Genomic DNA, 20,154 nt, shown 5'->3' with positions numbered 1-20,154 from the left:
CTTAAATGTGTTTCTGCATGATCCTGCTTAGCCCTTGCGCCAGCATGCTTCCCACCCCGGTGGACGACAGCCAAGGAGGCGTGGACCTACTCTTCTCGTCACCTGTCCAGAGCCCCGCCAGGCTTCTGAGGGAGCTCCACGCCGACCCCGATATCCAGGCGCAGCTGGAGGCCGAGAGGGAACGCGACCGGGCCTTCGAGCGCACACGACTGGCAGCCAGAAGGGGCGGCGGCGGGGTCCTTAGCTTGCTGTCATCCAACACCCGGCTCAACGCGTGCATACTGAGCGTGGCGCGACTTATCGCTGTGCTCACCGGCGTCTTGATGGTCACCGTGCCCACTCTGCTGCTGTTGCTGGAGTCCGACCTGGACGTGTCCTTCCTGCACGAGATCCGCCAGACGCCAGAGTTTGAGCAGTTCCACTACGAGTACTACTGCCCACTTCGCCGCTGGATCGTGTGCAAGGTCAGCATGGCAATGGAGAACCTGTGGTCAGACTAAACGTAGGATGGAAAAGCTCTCGGACCATGAAAGGGAAGGCATCACTTCAGGGAAAAAAAACAGATGCCCAAAAGTCTGTCTTATATGGATCCTCAGACATGAAATGGGGAAGAAGAAAAAAAAACACATAAGGTGCATAGAAAATATTAATTTGTGGCCACAATTTAAGTATAACATGCAAAAAATATTAATTTGCGGTCACAAATTAGGCAAAATGACCTTTTTGAGTGTGATATTCGCATGAACTAAAGCCAACTTCAGTTTTTAACTTCCACTTGGAAAATATTAAAAAACATTTTAAAGCTAGCAAAGCATGGTGAACAAGTGGTTGTATTGAATTTATATTTTTTTTTTATTACTCCAAAAGTAATATTAAATTTATTTAATTAAAATACTTTAATACTACGCCAATTGGATTATGAACATATTGACATTATTTTTTAATAAGTAACTAGTAACTGTTTTGGAATACATCACCCTCCCAAAGCTGTTTGTACTTTACAGTTTCTATAACAGAAGGTGCATTCCATTTGCTAGTCAAACTGTTCAAGAAATAAATTAATATCTTGAATTTGTGTCTTGGAATTTGGGCACAAATGAGTATTTTGCACGTTATACTTAATTTGTGGCCCCCCAACCCAAACTGGAATCTTGTGTCTGGGTTATATGTTAATTCCCCCCTAAATCCCTGTCATGTCTGGGTGTCCGTAGTCTTAACATGTCATTCAATCCTATACCCAGTCTTAACTGCTGTTGCATCCTTGAGTCTTGAAGATCACAAGATGCGATCACTTGTTAAGATTGATCTTTGTGGCCAAGAATAGAAGAGGACAAAAAGTGCTGGCAAAGGGTAGAGAGGCACAAAAAGGAGGAGGGAAAAAAATCAAGATGCTGACAAGTGACTGTCTTGACTTTATTTGATGTTTGATAAATCTTGTTCAATGATTGCCCCAATTGATCCCCGAGCATGTCAATCATAGGAGAGTGTTCAGCAGTCGCCCTAAAAGTTACCGCAGTCTCCTAAGTTGAGGAAACAAACAAAAAAAAGCCACATTGGTACAGAAGTTGTTTTTAAGCTTTTGTACATTTTTACGTAATGCGGATCTTTCAGGAATTTTTAAGTCAGAGGATCGACTTTGATCTTATTTTGGGAAAAAAAATGTTACCGTTTACAAAAGAAGAAAAGAAAAAAAAAAAAAGCAAATTACCGCAAGTTTTTGGGGGGCAGGGGTGTTTTTTTTACGACTCCTACAGCACAAATTGACGTCGAGTCTCTGTCAGACCGCATGATGTCATTTCTGTAACAGGAGAGGCTATGTTTAGTTTGCGCTTATACAGCAGATCATGTCTTCGTGTTATGTGTATGGCGTGTTGGGATGGAGCAGAAAAGAATGCAAAAGCAGGATGTTGACTTTTTTTGACAGAAAATTTAGAGGGAAGAGATGGACGAGGTTAAGTTAAGGTGTGTGTCATGCCAGTGTTGTACGTTTCCTGTGATGTGTGTCGTAGAGGACGTTTTTTTTTTGCCTGTAGCTCTTTTCCACAACACTGTGTCCAAACCTACTGAGCATCCCATCTCCCAAAGTGGTCGTCTTTCAAATTCTCTCCATCCAAACGAAATCAAAACCAAAAAGACATGGCGCTCTTGTTAGCTACCATTCGGACTGTCCAGTCAGTTATTATGATCAACTTCTCAGGAAATGGCATAAGCAGCTCCTGTTGATTGCATTTACCAGGCACACTTACACTGGGTCAACTGTCCCTTTATTAGCAAGCTCAAGCATGGTTGCCCCCCTCGCTCCCTCCCTCCCTCCCTCCCTTCCTTCTCCCGCCTCCACTCATCTGGCATTTGTTCTTTCAATTTCATTTTTCATTATTTCGCTAGCTTTTGTTCACTAAAATAACCTCAGTCGAGCGTGAACTAGAAGCGCAACAGTGGAATCTATTTCGACTTAATTCTCTTGAAACAATTAATTTTATCTCTCAATTATTAATCCAGCATCTAATTCCTAAGGCCCTGCTCTAGATATTCACCAGAATGCTAATACTTTTGTACAGCACTGTATATAACAAGATGCGTATTTATTTTGAGCAAGAGTGTAGCTGATGCACTACAATGTTCATTTTTGCAAAGGCATTCAGTTAATCTACACAGGCACTCCTTTCAGTCAGTACAAATGTTTTCTGCCTCATATGAATATGCATAACAACGCGTGTGGGTCCGATCCAGCACACGTAGAAAATATGCAGCGACAAAGCATTTATTTTTCCTACTAAAAACCAAGAAAAGGGCCAAATCACTATGACAACAGCATTATTGTCATATTTATTGCTGACATCAATGTTTTGGAATCCCAAAGTGGTTTTGCGAAAGGATTCATAGATGTACAGCTCTTCATTTCCGTACTAATTCACTCACTTGAGTCACTTTGGAAGAATCTCAAAACCTGCATGTCCTCCTTTTGTAAATATGATGTTGATCAATGTGGCAAAAAAAAAAAAAAAGAAAGAAAAGAATATGAAATGTATTGCTTTTTCCTGTCTTGTAGGCTTGGCTGTCTTGCCCATCATTAGAATGCATGATTTGTTTTGACCAAAATGGGCAAAGATGATTTAGCATTTGCTGAGAACCGAAAATTTGCTAACTTAATGATTCTATTACAAATTTCTTACTTAAATAGTGCAAAATTATAAAGAAGACTCGAAAACGAAACTAAACTAATGGAGTATGCTCGCATGTTACCTAACGTGGTGTTCCCCGCTCATTTTGAAACAAATGTGATTTATTAGCCAATTAAGAATATTATTGAGAATAAACGCGACGTAATGTGAGACAAATGTAAGGTTAACAATGCACGGTTTGCTAACACCATGTTCCTGCAAGTTTTAACATGAATCATTGCCCGCTTTGAGATTTAACTTTGAGCAAAGTTTCAGAGACACATGATGTAGCATTAACTTAGCTTGTAGCTTAGCATTTACCCTAACAACAAAGGGAATTGTCACTTTTTTTTAGCTCTTTTTGAGCTGTGTCACTTTAGAGCATTACGGTAACAGGAAGTTTCATTTTTGTTGCATCGTAATATATATATATAAAAAAAGAAAAAAAAGAATACAGCTATTAAACACACACTAGATGTCATATCCAAGGACAGGTATTCTGGATTATTATTATTAGCAAAAATTTACAGAATTACATTAAAGTGTGTACAATTATACAGAATAAAGTGTGAAATGTATTCGATTTGAACTCAGGTCTTTGCCAAGGATTGGGCATGGGGATTATGTTGGAAGGTGGCATTTAGGAATTGTGTGAGCATGTGCAGTAGTAGCTGATTTTTCTTCATATTGATTTTATTCTTTTATTCTCTGAAACGACTCTGGGAGATTTTATTTTGAACGGTAACATCCACTGCACTTACCCCCTCACCACTCCTCTGGGACAACCAAGCCTTACGAACTTTGTGACGTGAAACATTTGAATGTTTGTATGTCATTCAGAAGAAACTACGTGTTGATTTCTATATGATGATACTGCCACAATAAAGCTCCCTAATGGAACAAGTGCTGTGTCCTGAAATGGAGCATTAGAAGTTATTTGCGGTGCCACGGACACAATGGCCCACGGCTTTAGGCCCAAAAGGTTTGCTCCCCACAAATTCAGTTTTATAAACAAGTCAATCTCTAGTCAAAATTATAAAATTAGAGTCGTATTTTTCAGCTTTATCTGCTTCAGCTTTGTACTGCACATATTGTAGAAGGACAACACTTGGGCACCTTTGGCAAATCAACTAAATGTGCATCTCGCTCATGGTTTTCTGATTTTAAGATATTCAACTGAAAACAATAGTGTCTAGAAAATCAAACAGATCCACACTTTAGACAATGAGATTTTTTTTTTTCAATTTGGTGAATCTTTATTCACCAACAAGTTAAGACTCAAATAGACATCCCGCCCCAAAAGTCCCAATGGAACAGAAATAGTCCACTTTTGCAAAGTCATCACCACATCACATTAGCGCGGAAACCTGAAACGGCTCACTGTTGTTTGTGGTTCTCTCCTAGCACACAGTGCCTTGTGTTTGGTCTGCTAATTAATTTCGCACCCTGAGCCAGAGATCCATGGCACTGCGAGTCATGAGTCTGTCGCTCTGGAGTGGAGGGAAGTGGCTCTATTCAGCTTGTAGGTAGAGAAAATGGAACATTTGAAAATTACTCTTTGGCCTTGGCAGATGTCTGGCTTTACAGGGAGCTTCTGTTTGAAACGTTTAGATGGGTGAACATTGAGAGGTTATGTCACTGCCACATGGCATGTTCTCATGGCGTAAGCACATCCAGCTTGGTGGCGAACACGCGCACCACCCTGGACAAACAACATGTCGTCAGATAATCCTGAGACCACATATATCCTGCAGCAGTCGCCTCTCTTTGTGTCCTCCTGCAGAAAAATGACTTTTCTGGGTTCTTTGCAATCAGCAGCAATAATCAGGTGTAAAAAAAAGACTAAATGAACATGTTGGCCATGGAAGGAAAAGCCATCCGTTGCTGAGTGTCTATGGTGATGTTACTTGTCGCTAGGCAAATTTCATAGAGCTCAATCATAACTGCCCTCAGGCCATTGTAAAAATTAATTATGAATTAACAATTAATCATTGTGAGCAACAAGAGACCAAAAAAAAAATCTGTGGCAATTTTGAGACACTTGTTCTTGGGGGAAAACATGATGGTTCCCTCTGAATTCCACCTAGCAACGAGTGGCAATAAATTGACAAGAAAACAAATCTTTGGCAATTTTGAGGCACTTGGGCCAACATTACTGTGCCGCATTCCGTCCAGCCATCTGTATTGACATTACGGTTAAAAATAAGCACTTTCTCACGGTTAAACAGAAGCCTATTGGTGGTGACTTTTCTGTATGATAAACAAGGTGTTATTGGAAGCTAATGGCAATAATAAATGAAGAAATGCAGGCGAGCCAAGACTCTCACACTAGTTTGCCTGCAGGGTTTCTTAAAATGTCTTCTTCATGGACATTTTCATCATAGAAAGTGTTCCCATCAGGAGGGTCCACATGTGATGAGTTAAGAGGAAGCACATGAGTGGGATGGCTCATATAAAAAGCCAGCGCATCATTTTTATTTGCCATGTCGAGGTATTTTGAAAGTGCATGCATGGAGACTCCAGCAACTGCAGGACTGTTTTGAGTAAGACTAACAAAAAGGCAGAAAGATGGCAACAGCATCAGCAAGAGCCTTGTCGGAACGTCGGCGAAGCTCGCTTTTCCAAAGCCGCAATGAGGAGGATTGTGAAAAACTAACGAGGAAAGACTCTTCCACTTTAACAGATATCGGCGGTGACAGTGGAACATTCCAGGGTCAAGAAGATGGCCTGGACAACGTTGGTCTCAAGGAAACCGTTAAAGCCAGGTCAGAGAATGTAATATTTAGAATATAATACATTTTGTTTAGCAACAAATGGCCACACAAAAATAATAATGCTTTTGTAGGTTGGATGTCATATTTGTTTAACTTGTCTTTAACTTGTCATTGCTGTTTACTTTATATTATTGCTGTGTTGTACTTTGCACCTCGTGGTGGTCCCGCTTTGGGAGAAGTAACAGAATAACAAATGTTGTTAGGTTACTTTCTTGTCCTCATCAAGCTGTTTAGAGAATGGCTGAATTCATTAATTAATTAATTAATATTCAATTAATATTAATCAATAGTAACATCTTGGGATTTTAAAACATGACAAATATGAAAGATGCCGTTTATGGCAATTCGCAAATATTTTGCATTGAAGGGAAAAAAAATTGATCAATGCTTGTAATATGCCCCTTTCTCCTAAGAATTCTCAAAAGAACCCAATATTGGGAATGGCTATGATCCTGCACAGATTTCTCCATTTCCAGAATATCACGTCAGAACACGGGTCATCTGTTTTCTGGGTTTAGTCACATGACAAAGCAAGCCAAGGGCGTTCTGACGTCAATTTCTGTAGACAGCAGGTGGCAGCGCACTGCCAAGATGGTTGCGCCCTAGAAGCATGAAAACGGGTTAATCAATCAAATTGATTCCAATTGCACCAAAACACTATACACTGGAATGCAACATTTAGATTAGCAGAAGCACTATATTAAAACGTTTTTTGTTTCCAGTGATGACTTCCCCTTCAATTAAAAAAAATCCATTATTTCCATTAGTACTGTCTTTTTTCCCCCCCAAAAGATTTTTTCTTAATTTACTTTGCGTCCCAAAAAAAGAAACTTGACTCAATTTATTGACTTATTTTAATCCTCAGGAGGGAGGGAATAAGCCCAGAGGCTTGTGAACACGCCTCACGCACACACAGGTACAGTGATAGTGGCTTACCTGAGTGTGAGAGTGCACACTTCATTTGGGGTGTTTTTGACGAAAACCGAGAGGAATTAACGTGTTTATTTATTTATTTTTCTACCACCCCAGTGTGCCACGTCCCAAGGTGATGAGCGCCGAGGAACGTGAGCGTCTGCGCGCACTTTTCGACACCTATGACACGGACGGGTCGGGCAGCATTGAGCGCGACGAGTTCTTCACCATCTGCACCGAGCTGCAAGTTAGTCCCAGCGAGGCTGAGCGCCTCTTCAACCGCTTGGACGTGGACAAAGACGGTACCATCACGCTGCCCGAGTTCATCAGCGGCTTCCACGAGCGACACCGCATGGACGTGGCGCAGGAGCCAAGACAGGAGGAGGACGAGGAGGAGCCGTGCGAAGTCGCCTGGGAAGACTTCGAGGCCCGGCTGGGGGAGCAGAGCAAGTTCATACCCAAGTCAGTACAGCCATCGGCACTATCGTCGATTTCAGACAAATACTCAAACACACATGCAAGCATACGTAATACCTATCCTACTCTTTAGGTTTACTGAATTTATAATAATTAATTATTTTTCTGCACATTACTTGAATAGTTTATGTAATTACTTTTTACATTCTACATTTGGAATCAGACTAATTTTGTCAAACTAGGCAGGTCATTTTTTTTCAACTTCCTCAGATGACAATGTAAAAAGTAGATAGATGGAGAGCTGTGAAGACATCTGTGCTTGAATTCTTGACTAAAATGGTGGGGACTTTGAAGACAGACATAACTTAATGTCAATAGATTTGGAGAAGCAAGATATTCCCCATCCATTATTTGTGGCGAACAATTTGTCATGTGGCAGCCTCAAAATCTCTGCCTAAAGTAAAAACACGTACACGGATGAGGGTTTTGTTGTTGTTAGCTCAATTACCATTTTTCATTCGTCAGTGCAAAAAGTTAGCAAAATATATCAAAATATTCCCTTCGATAAAATCATGGATCAGAAATAGCTTGCATTTCTGAATCTGCTCATGTTAATAATGCCTGGTTAATGTTTTTCCCTGCCACTGCTGTCTCTGATATTTCTTTTTTGATATTTATTTGTAAGACGCCAAGCTCTCAGTTCCTCGGGTTCCTAACCGTGATTGACTTTACATCTCTACATTTACATTTTTCATATGACGTGACATCATCTGCAGAGGTTGAACAAAGTAACAAGCCTAGTTTGACAATGTAAGGAGAAGTCTTTTGATACCTGTTTCCAAATGTAAGAAGGAAAAGTAAAACGTTGTCCGAAAAATACATATCCAAGTACAGATACGTGAAAATCTACTTACGTAAGTGCAGTAACAAAGTATTTGTTTCTATTCTTCCTCACCATGACCTGCTATTGTGACATTATGTACTCTATATGCAACACTCTATTTGTTCTTCACCAAAGTTGATAGAAAAATAAGAAATATTTGTGCCAAGGATTCTTAACTTCCTGTATCCCACCTTCTTGTGTGGTGTGATTGGCTAGTCTTGTATGTCAATCATTAGGTGGACGTTGAATCTTGCAGTACTTAATTTTCGGACAACCAACGGTGAAGCCTAACTGGGCTTTCTTGACTGACTGTTGAACATACCTCGAAGCTACATCACATGTTGGTGCTATCCCAACATTCCTCTCTTACCACAATCTGCTATGACCCAATGCTCAGAATCATTGGTTTGGAGATGGAATTTTTCTGGATTATGTGTGTGTGTGAGACTGTGCGCGAGCCCCAGGAGGCCTGACATGGGACGGTGGTGCTGCGCTTTTGGAGAACATTGATTGTCACAGCGGTCGTGTGTGTGATGCACACGCACTAAAGCCGCTCTCTTTATCCCCGGTCAGCTGACGGAGGACATTTTGACAAAGTATGTTTTGACAAAGATGAGTTTGTGTGTCCATGAGGTAAGAAATAAATGTTACGTATAAAAGGGAGGCCTGACCGTTTTCTCTGGTCATACCGCAGAACAATACTTATCGGGTCTACTTCGGCTTTGGTATGTTTGTGTGTGTGTTCTTGGTCATAGAAAACAAGCGTACGCCGCGAGCTGTTGACTGACGGCGGCCATGTCTGTGTACTCAGCCCGCCCTGTCAGTCAACACACTACATGGGACTCTTCGACGCGCTATGAATACTACATACACCAAATGCTCCATTAGGCACAGACAGAAAATCAAACTCAGTACGTCAAACTCAAACGGGAAATATCAATAACTCACTACTGCAGTTTTTTTTTTTATAATGGGGGCAGTGACCCTCACCAGATTCATGAATGAGAACATCAAGTGTTGATTTTTCCCATTGCAGACACGATCTAGTGGCAACATTGTACCAGAACATCAGCGTGAATGAGCCCAGGCTTGTCCCTCAGCTGGAGAAAGTTCTACAAAGCTTCATCAAGGAGATCAAACAACAGAATGGCGAAATGGAGAACCTGGCACTTGCCATTAGGCGGTAAGTGATACACACACACACACAGACACACACATACACACACTTGAAGTAACAATGTTGTTGTAAAAGAGCACAGGATCAAGCGTCCATGCAGCTGAGTGAGATGGAGGAAGAGATGGACCAACGCATTCACGTCACCGAGAGGAAAGCGCGTGAGCAGGTGGGACGCTTCATTAGGTACACTAGCAACATCATAATGGCATCAAAATAATTGGTTGAAACTGTCAGGGATCAATTCATTTAACAATAACCTCAGTTTCAGTTTTTACCACTTGTATGACAGTCAATATTATTAAATTTAAATTTGAAATGTTGCCGTTGCAGTTATGGTGTTGCAAATATTTTGATCACCTTGAGCTGCAATGTTTTTCTCGACAAAAATGCACTGAGCAGTTTGATCAGTTTGTCCCTTATGTCAAACCAAAAGAACTGATCTGACATCAGATTGCTGATGCTGAAGCATGACATCATTTAAATCGGTGTAAACTAAGTAAAACATTTGTCATTGAGAAACTATTTATTTTTCTTTATTCGTGGAGTTGATTTTTTACACTTTCATTCTAATATAAATGAGAATTAAACATCCATAATAATTATCCTTGCATAAATTGCACAGGCAAACGCAACCATCATTAACATGAATAAAGTAACCTAGTTTATTGAAAAGTGAAAAAATGTAGGATCCCTATCAACATGTGTACATACTGACTTATGTAAGCGTAGCACATGGACTCAGCTGACTCAGGGGCTGCTGTTTGCTTTGTGACACGCCAAATTGCAGCCCACTTCTTTTTGACAAGGCTTATCAGTTGTTCTAAAGCAGGAACAGGTGAACGTGTCACAGGACTACTACACCGAATGCTCCTTTCATTCCAATCATTTGGGAAAGAAAGTGTAAATGATTGCTGTCAATGTTGTTGCCGTTTTGTTTGTGTGTATAGGAAAAGAAGCGAGGGGAGGCGGAGCTTGATGAGTTGCGAAGAACTTATGAAACTGAAGTGTGTGAGCTCCAGTGTAAGATCCAGAGGATGCAAATGGTAACCAGTCTTTTTTTTTTCTTAAAATAAAAATATCAACACCTTGATAAAAGTTATAATAGTCGATTGACGTGGTTTCCTAAACTGAAGCCTGGGAAAAGCGTAGCAAATATTTGGAAGGCATTTTCGATGGCCCGATATATTGAAAAAAAAAATAACGGAAAGGAATAACCATTTTTTTCATTAAAAAAAGTTGTGAAAGTGAAAATCATACAGACACAAAGGTGGCATTTTTTATGACTACTGTATCGCCAAAATAACCACACACAAAAACTAATTAATTAGCATGGTAGCTTACTAATGATTTTCATACGGTTCCTTTAATGTGATCTAACCAAAACGTGGAGCACAGATCGAGGAGAAGTACAAGAACATCACAGTGAAGGATGAGAGTCAGGCCCTGAAAAAGAAGATTAATGAGCTCACGCTGGTAAGACTGCTGCAAGCAACCTTTTTTTTCGTATCGTTCTTTAATTACTATCACATTCAGTATTGCATCTCTGCATGTAGGAGAATCAGCGGATTAAACAGGAGCTTCTCAAGTCTCAAACCAAAGTGGCGTGTCTACAGAGTGACATGGATTCGCTCAAGACCGAGCTCACCGATCAGAGCATCAACTATGAAAGGTCATTACATGATGTTTCTTTTTTTTTTTTTGCCGTTTATATCAGTCTGTATTACAGTTGCCACATTTATGAACAGTGATATTAGCATAGATGCTAACATAACATATGTCCTGGTCAGTTAAAATTGTTAAAATTTAAATTGTAGACAACAACACAAGGTAACAAAGCTGCATTCATAAGCCAAAAAAGTCCTTGTTTTTTTATTTAGTACAGACGCTAGCGCTAACACACTGATCCACCAATATTAAAGATCACAACAGAAGGGCATAAAGACAAAATTATTCGAAAAAGGATTGTTCAGAATGGGGCGGAATGATGCAGATGAGATGCATTTCCTCTCACTTTTGACCACGACAGTCTACATGCATTGGGGCAGTGACCCACCAAATTCAACAGATGGAGCTTTAATGAAAAAAAGCTCTCACCTTTATAGTGCATTACTGCCATCTAAAGGGCTGAAATGGAATAGCAATCCATCAAGCCAGTCTGGTGGTTATATGTTTAAGACATTTTTTTTTTTTACCTTGATGGAGAATACCTCAATCTCTTGAATAACCCTGAGTCACTGAGGGTCGGAGACAGACAAAACTGTGTCCTCTCCCACAGAATGGGGGAGTTTTCTTTTTGTCACCGGGCGAAACAGGATATCCTGGAACAAGTACAGGCCCACAGTGTGTGGTTGCTTGGCAACACAACACAGCCCAGACAGAACGCTTCGCCTTGGTCTTGTTTTTCTTATCATAAATGATACGCACAGCTGCTTAGTGGAGCCACCGATGATCTCAATTTGATTGACACAAAATCATGTGATTCATGCTCATTAGACAGTTAGGTAACACACATTATGTAAATACAAGTTTGATCTCATTCAACTCCATACAATTTGAAAAGAATGTATTATTATTATTATATTTGTTCTGGAAAAAAAAACATTTAAATGAATCTGGAAAAATAAAATGAAATGTAACAATTTTAGGACGTTTTCAGAAAATATGAGAAAAAAATATATAAAGTAATCAGATCAAGCTTTCAGAAACTACAATTAAAACATTTTTTGAGCGGAAGCAATGAATAAAGTGTAGATAAATTGTAGATAACTACACAAACAACCATAATTATTGGCTTACATTTAATGAAACCATCCCACTAATATCAATGTGAATATCAACATGATCAGTATTTAGATATATCTGACCAATAGAAACACACCTTTTTTTCTTACACTAAAAAGTATTCTCACAAATATTTTGGGTCACATTTCAAAAGAATTTAGCAAACTTTTGTAGGCACCACAGTCATTTTCAAAGAGTAAAATTCTCAATATCCGACTGTTTCTATGTAGCCTGAAAGATGTTAATTGTGTATCATGATCGGATTACCAACAAATGTAACTATTTATTTAGTATTTAACTTATGGTAATTGCAGAGACGAGGAACTAATGAAACAGTTTTCTGAGGAACGAGAAATCCTGGAGAGCCAGATTGAGATCCTACAGTATGTGCCACACACACATAACAAATTGCATCAGACACAATATTGTAAAAATAATCATCTTTTTTCTGCGTGTGAAAAGGGAAGCCAACAGGAAGCTCCATGACAGCAATGACGGTTTGAGAACTGCTTTGGAGAGGACCACCAAGGTAGGGAGAGGGGTGGGGAGAATATTGTTTTGACCTGGCCCATGTTTTTAAATATCAGAAGTGGTTCTTGGAATATTATTTTGGTTGATTTTGTTTAATAGTGCTGTGTACATGTGTGTTACAGTCAAATAACAGCGGGTTATCAAGCGCCACAAGGGACAGAAACAGAAGTAAAAGCCTCGCCTACCCTTCGCCGCACGCTCTGGACAGGTGATATTGAATTTCTGGAGAAGTCTCAAAAACCCAGACCTTGTAATTGAACAACAATTAATCAGCCGTTGTGGTCTCCGACTTTGACAAACTCCTACTGGAAAATTTACTGAAGTGAATTGCAATCACAAGCAGGTTTCTGAGACAGATGGCCAACATTAAAGTGCCAAGCTTTTTTTGCCAATATCATGTTTTCAAAGTCCAACACCCATGTTGGTGGTTTGCCATGAGAAAGCAAGCACAAGTGCCCATTGAGTTGCACCTTGAATTACTTTAAATATTGAAGCAGTTTCCATGCAAAAGGTTTTATGTACTTAAGCATTCAAACCTGATGAACCAGTTTGCTAAAGAACCCTCCAACCACTCAACATGAAATCATCCTTTCATTGTTAATGCTTTTTTTCCGGTTCCTCTCTTCAGGTTATGCCAGCGCGTCGACGACTTCACCATTTACGGCCGGCGACCCAGCACTGACTCACTAGCCCTGGCGTTATGCGATCCGGGCCTGAAACGGCGGAACAGCAGCGAGTGCGAGGAGGACAGCCTGCCCGAGATCTATATGGACAGTGGCCTGTCCACGCTGCGAGGTTCGCACGGCGGATACGACTCGGAGCAGGAGGTCAAAGGCCTGGAAGAGGAGGAGGCGGAGGAGGAAGAGGAGAGCGTGACCAAGAAAACTGAGGTGTTTGTCGCGAAAAACTTGATCGAGGAGATCGAGGTGAGGAATCTATTCTTCAAATGTGCATTGTTGTCTACGCACTTGAATTCCATCCATTTTCTATCGAGCTTGCAGGAACAAACACTACTGAGTTTCTTTCTTTCTCACCCAAAAAACATTTGAATAACACTTTAATTGTGGTACTTGTAGTGCTAACGCAGATGAGAGTGAGGGCCCCAGGTATTCTTAAATGTGTATGATGCAACGTATGTCTGATATTTGCTTGTTGTCCAATTTGACACTGCAGCTGGCAGAGACTCAAGATGGCGAGTCAGCGTTTGGCTCTGACACCAGCTCCGTTCTGGACTGGAAGCCGTCCGAAGCAGTTCGGACCCCATCTGAACCCGTTCGGAAGCCGTCCGAAGCAGTTCGGACCCCATCTGAACCCGTTCAGAACCCGTCCGAGCCTGTTCGGATACTCGCAGGCCCAGCCACCCCCACCGCAACGCACACCCGAAAAGCCGTCAGCGCCATCAATGTGCAGGTCAGACTCACGGGCCAAATTTGACCTTAATAGTATGGAATGGTTGAAGCACTGATAAAGGACAGTATGACGTTTCCATGTTGTTGTCCTTAGAGGGAGGAAAAGGAAGGTGGCGACTTGGGCTACATGACGTCGGAGAAGGCTTACAGAATCGTAATGGCCGGAGACGCCGCGGTGGGCAAGTCCAGCTTCCTGCTGCGCCTCTGCAAGAACGAGTTCAAATTCAACTCCAACGCAACCCTCGGTGAGGTTCAAAGCAATGCTAAGCGCTAAGCTGACCTAAAAGCTAAGAAGCATAACTTTGTTTTAAAATCATAATACGTATTAATTCCACCTTAAAGTGACAGCTAATGAAAAAAATGGGTTGTAGATGGGCATCTACTATTTTTTGAATCAGTGATAGCAGTAAACCAACCAGGACATTGTGTTTATTTTTGTTTGTTTTTTTGATTATGCTATATATATTATTATTATTATATTGCTTTGCGATTTGATTTTTTGTCTGTTTGTTTTTTATTATTTAGGCGTAGATTTCCAAATGAAGACGTTCATGGTAGATGGAGAGCCCACTCTGTTACAAATTTGGGACACCGCGGGACAGGAGAGGTGTGTGTGTGTATGCTTATGTCTGTCCGTGTGTTTGTGTATCATGTTATCATGAGTGTTCTGTTGTGTCCAGATTCCGCAGTATTGCCAAGTCTTACTTCCGGCGAGCTGATGGTGTTCTGCTGCTGTATGACGTGACATGTGAGAAGAGCTTCTTAAACGTGAGGGAGTGGGTCGACATGATTGAGGTAAACGCCAAACGTCTGACTTTCCAATCTCCTTTGCATTCTTACTATATCCTTGTTTCTTCCTTTTTACACAAGCAGCAGAAGTGTAAGTGTTACCAGGGTACTCTTTTGTGTGTTGTGTGATAGTGATGAAGCTTTGCTATGATTTGTGGTGATGTTTTGTGCATGTGTGTATACAGGACATGGGTGAGGAGGATGTCCCCATCATGTTGGTGGGTAACAAGTGTGACCTCAGGCAAGGGGCAGCCAACTGTGTGCCCACCAGTTACGGCGAGAAACTGGCAATGGTGATGATCACGATTATTGTCATGACACACATATAGTGAACAATCGCCATTTGTTAGGAATTGAGATCAAGCGCTGATGTGAGGAGCAAAAATCCAATCGCCTCAGATCAAAAGGGTTGTAATTGCAATTGCTATATACATACATACAGAGACGTAGTGTTTTATGTAATTATTGACCAATCTTTAGTGTTGAAAATGGCCTGTACTTTTTTTATGGTGCAATGTTTGAACAGAGATGCTTCTTAAATTCCGCATGTCTTTATGCTTCTGCAACCAGACCTACAACACGCTGTTCTGTGAAACCAGTGCCAAAGATGGCTCCAACATCCTGGAAGCTGTGCTGCATCTTGCCAGGTAAAAGTTTTGCTGCCTTCCAGAATTCTACAACCACACGTGTGTTTTGGGAGGTTGATTTTTTTTCCAGTTATTTATTTTGTTTTTTTAACTTTCTTATTTGTTTATTGTCTTGTAACTAAGGCAAGTGACCAAACATTCGAAGTTGGACGAGACAGGTTTTCACCAGTCTCTGCCCAATTTGGATGCTCCCAGGAAAAAGCCCAACTTCTCCTGCTGCAACTGATCCACTTGTCAGGTCTGGATTTCAAGTGACCTACTCATTGGGTCTGGATTTTTTTTTTTTTGATCAAGGAAAACAAAATGCAGCATAAGGAACAAAAACTTTGTTGTGAAGACATTTGAAGTGACAGTTGGAAGTAAAGCGAAGCACATCTACTCAACACAACCGCAACTTCTGTCACGTGTGAAGATGACACTGTTTACTGAACTTTTTAAAGGTGTTTGGAACCCTTGTGTTCATCTCATGTTGCTATTTACTTATTTGCCATCACTTTCTGCACTTTGTAGATCCTACGGATGAGATCTGACAGCTTTAAGAAAGATGTGAAAGTATGTTGAAGTGTGTGACATGTTGTTTATTATGGAAAGAGAAGGCGTGATTGGGTTGTTTTATGGCAATAAGCTCAACTTTCCTTTAAAATGTCTTTTTCATTGCACCAGAGCTAAATGTCTGAAATTTACATTTTTACACTTTAAAAAATGTTTTATTCAACCTACTGTTAATATGATTGTTGCCCTACAGTGTTACATGAGTATAGTTGATGAATTTATCAAGTGAAAAGTTGAATCCTTTTTTTGCTGACAGCTTCTTATCTGTTGTATTAAAATATGTCTTAAAAATAACAAAAATAAAATAAACATAATATGTATGAGTTATTATTTTCTATCATGTAACACAAGCTCTATATTTAATTCTGTCACGCCCAGCCTTCTGGTAACTCCACCTGTCACACACACACGTCCACACCCCGCCAATCGAGCCAAATTACGCATACCTGCGACTGGCTTGATTGACTGGGCTATTTAAACCGTGATGGCAGGACTCTCCTTGTCAGTCTGTTCCGTGATGCTACCCGTATGCTCACTGCTCGTCTGACTCCCTGATCAGCTACCCGCTGTTGATCACGGTCTGCTCGCCGCCCGTCTTGACCTATCGCTTGCTTTCACACACCGCCCGTCCTAACCGATCGTTTGCGATCACTTTATCAAACCGCACTTGGGTGTTCTGCTCTGCACGTTACAGTACAGATTGACCAACATGCAGCCAGCGGAAGACGACACCACGCTCTACCGGTTGGGACGCACGGAGGGCACCGTCAGTACCCTGGTCGCTGAGCTCTGCGCGCTGACGGCGATCAATCAGGTACTTTGGTACTTAAGGCAGTGCTCATGTTCAAACTGTGGGAAATGTTATAATGACTTGCAATAATAAAAGTTTCATGAACACTTACACTTGCTCTACTACTGGAGTTTAAATGGTCGTCATGGTGATACTTAGAACACTTGTTTTTTTTAAGGTAGTACTAAGTGTCCAAACCTGTGTGCAAAGTTCTTGCAAAGAGGGCCAGACTCTTTGCCTTGCTCAGTATGCAGTGGCCCTACAGATTTGAAAAATCTATTAAAAGTTAAATATTATTTTCTGCAACCTGAACATTTTTGTGGAAAACACAAGAAAGGGTTCAGCCTGCAGGCAGCAGATATCCAGATGGTTTTGTTGTGAGCATATGTGTTGTCACACGCCATCTTCAAGCCAGCCAAGCGGAAACTATTGAATAGTGCTTGCCAAGTGGCTGGAACGGGGCCTGTAAGTAAGGGGTCACTGGCTTAACCCCCCACCCCCAAACCAAGTGATCCCCTTTGCACCAGCGTGCCTCTAATAAACACATAATGCTCTCAAACTGAAACAATATGTACAGTTTGAAATGGTAACAACTAGTACGTGTATTTGAATTGGCTTCAGCTTTTTGACAAAAACAAATGAACACATCAAGTTTTTTTCCCCTCGGCTGCTTTCCTGTTAGCATCATCAAGGCTTTGTTTTTTGTTTTTTGTCAACATATGTTCATTTTACATCAGTGACGTGAGTGTGTTCACACGCGCCTGTCCTCCCATCTGTTGACATTGTCATGCAAGCGATGAGGCAAAACCGTTCATTTGTCAGACAACAGGTGGGGGAGCAGAATGGAGGAGAGTCGGGGGGGGATAAACGGGGACTGTGCAGCATGAAGGTTAATGACAGTAATGAATATATTAGTATGAGGGACGAGGTGGCCACAAGACCACCCAGACCTTCCTCTGAATTTAAACATTTCGAACCAAAATAGTCAAAGACAAAGAGATTTAGTATACATGTGTCTACAAATCTACTCAAGTGAAATATTATTGTACAATTTTTTTTAGGTTGGAAAAAAATAGCTGACAAACAATAATTTTGAGTGATTTATGGTCCAAATTCCCCAAAATACATAATGTTTAATTAAATGATTAACTTCTTTATGTTGAAAAATATACAACAAAATTAGTCCGTGGTGAACCTCATTGAATTATGGTCCAAATTCCCCAAAATACATGATGTTTAATTAAATGATTAACTTCTTTATGTTGAAAAATATACAACAAAATTAGTCCGTGGTGAACCTCATTGAATTGTTGAACCACTTGCATGCAATACTGTTTATCAACAGTAGAGAGCAGCATCCACCACATTCCCTACATAAATGGCTTTAGAACCTGACACTTGCTCCTTGTATTTATGATGGAATACTGCAAAAAAATCCAAGTTAAGTTAGACTGCTAAATTTAGTTAGTTACTTAAATTACTCACTAAATACAAAATATTTATAGTTTAGCAGAATAAAAAGAGAATATCACATATGCAGTAGAAAAAAAACATTGTACAGGAACAAACTAAAAATTGGAAAATAATGAGAACAAAAAATAAAGCAATAATTTGTGTTAAAATAAATACATTTTATGCAAATAGTCTTCATTAATCCATGTTTATTTGAGATGTTTTGATGTTAATAAATCATTCCGTTGCGTCTAATTGTTTACTGAGAATGCCTGACATGGACACGTATGCTAATGAGCAACTTAATTAGGCCGCTCAGGTGAGTCAGAGCGGTGGTCATTAGCGCTAATTGCCCTGCTAATAACTTACACAAGTCTATGTGTACGTATGTGTATACAGGACATGTGTGACCTACTTGTTCATGCCCCTCTGCCCCCATCCTGTGTGTGTGTGTGTCTGTGCGTGTGTGTGTGTCATTTGTTGTCCATCATGTCCATTAGCATCCTCCCTGAGCATGAGCCTGGCCAGCCAATCAGGAGAAGGCGTGCTTGTCAGCAGGTGTCGTCAAATGGCGAGCCAGATTTATCAAAGTGACAGAGCGCGCCGCACAGCGTGACAGCAGCATTTATCTTTCCCCATCTCTCATGCGCACATGCACACACACGCCACATGAAAGTCACATCAGCTTGACTTTATTTAGTGCAGGATGCAAAGGATGCTTTTGCCTCATGGGGAAGAAAGTGGGGGAGAGCGAGAGATGCTGGGATACTTCTCGGATTACTTTGAGAATGTATACTTAAATATGAGAATATTGTTTCAAATGTACATCAAGATTAATACGGACTTAATATGGACTTGACTTTCAAGTTAAATTTGTTCTGCGGCCATTTAAGTATCTCAAATCCATTTTCTCAATTGAAATAAATGGAAATGCTATTAATCCGTTTCAAAACTTTCTTGTAATGAGTTTTTTTTATTAGGAAAAACAGAAGGGCCTGACAAAAACAATTGTATACTGTACCTACCAAAAATACAAAAATCACATGTTCGAAAGACATGTAAATAGGGTGGCACCATTAAACAAACATGCTCCTTTCGGCCTACGGCCGGGCTGAGCTAATGTCAAAGCTTTTGCTTGCCTTTGATGGGACTGTCACCCTGGCAACATGGCCGCCACCTTGGAAAGTCTGCAAACCTGCTATAGTCTGTCCTGTGACAGCAGCGTCAACAGTATTCAATTGGCCAGTGTTGCATCATAGCACCATTTTCTGGCACAGTAGAGCAATTCCAACCAATTGCAGCCAATTCTGAAACGAACAGACTTTGACAGCTATTGTGCAAACACAAACACGATTTTCTTTCAGTAAAATCTGGAATCCGTTCCAGCTTTGTTAAATCGAGGTTACACTGTAATTACCGTACGTGCTGTTTTGGATATGTGCCTTTAAGGGGCGTAGCCGAGTGAGTGTCAGTGGGAGCTAAAGTCAAATTGCATTTTGATTTTTATGTTTTTATTCATGAACTTGAGTGGTTGATGAAGGTGATGAAAGTGCCTCATTGAAAGTGTTTTTATAACCGATCAACTGGCCGATTATTCAAGGAAACAATATACGAGCAAATAACAGCAAAAAAGGGCGTTTGTAGGTGAAATTCCACATTTGAAAGCAATTGGGGACCCCAAAATGGAGTTCGTGACTTTTGAAACTCATGATAGCCTAGTTTAGTGTATATTTTTGTCACCCCCATTATGTTGCTTTGTCTGTCTATGCACTGCACCTGTATGTGCCCTTTTTTCTCTGTGTGTGTGTGTGCGTGTGTGTGTGTGTTATTGTGCATTCAGAGGAGACAGTGATATACGATTCGCTGCAACTTCCACCGT

The 20,154-nt window shown here is 40.6% G+C and overlaps 2 protein-coding genes across 7 annotated transcripts in view; both read left to right on the top strand.

The window, feature by feature from the left end:
- The window catches only part of frmd3 (FERM domain containing 3), a 32,381-nt gene extending 28,317 nt beyond the window's left edge, over positions 1 to 4,064 (top strand). For all 4 annotated transcript variants that reach the window (XM_088375472.1, XM_088375471.1, XM_088375475.1 and 1 more), the window contains one exon: positions 32 to 4,064. In XM_088375472.1, the coding sequence (XP_088231598.1) occupies positions 32 to 500 (469 nt within the window). In that variant the 3' untranslated portion in view covers positions 501 to 4,064. The remainder of the gene's footprint in view (positions 1 to 31) is intronic.
- Positions 4,065 to 5,698: 1,634 nt separating this feature from the next.
- Positions 5,699 to 19,227, top strand: rasef (RAS and EF-hand domain containing). 3 transcript variants are annotated; one of them, XM_088377088.1, is made up of 20 exons: positions 5,699 to 5,926; positions 6,965 to 7,309; positions 9,184 to 9,330; positions 9,400 to 9,490; positions 10,272 to 10,367; positions 10,720 to 10,797; positions 10,878 to 10,993; positions 12,420 to 12,488; positions 12,568 to 12,634; positions 12,759 to 12,844; positions 13,265 to 13,562; positions 13,810 to 14,046; positions 14,140 to 14,290; positions 14,571 to 14,652; positions 14,726 to 14,840; positions 15,020 to 15,127; positions 15,405 to 15,481; positions 15,605 to 16,611; positions 16,728 to 16,847; positions 18,776 to 19,227. In XM_088377088.1, the coding sequence occupies exons 1-18, from the start codon at positions 5,730 to 5,732 to the stop codon at positions 15,705 to 15,707; spliced, it is 2,463 nt and encodes an 820-aa protein (XP_088233214.1). In that variant the 5' UTR covers positions 5,699 to 5,729; the 3' UTR covers positions 15,708 to 16,611; positions 16,728 to 16,847; positions 18,776 to 19,227. The 3 variants fall into 3 exon arrangements, with proteins under 3 accessions (XP_088233214.1, XP_088233212.1, XP_088233211.1); XM_088377086.1 differs by lacking the exon at positions 5,699 to 5,926 and having other exon boundaries at positions 6,864 to 7,309; positions 16,733 to 16,847; XM_088377085.1 differs by lacking the exon at positions 5,699 to 5,926 and having other exon boundaries at positions 6,864 to 7,309.
- The last annotated feature ends 927 nt before the right edge of the window (positions 19,228 to 20,154 follow it).

Source organism: Syngnathus floridae, chromosome 5 (genome assembly GCF_059516105.1).
Source record: "Syngnathus floridae isolate MCC-2025c chromosome 5, RoL_Sflo_1.0, whole genome shotgun sequence".
NCBI classification, from domain to species: domain Eukaryota; kingdom Metazoa; phylum Chordata; class Actinopteri; order Syngnathiformes; family Syngnathidae; genus Syngnathus; species Syngnathus floridae.
The sequence above is the reverse complement of the archived record's forward strand: the minus strand, read 5'-3'. Positions and strand labels throughout refer to the sequence as shown.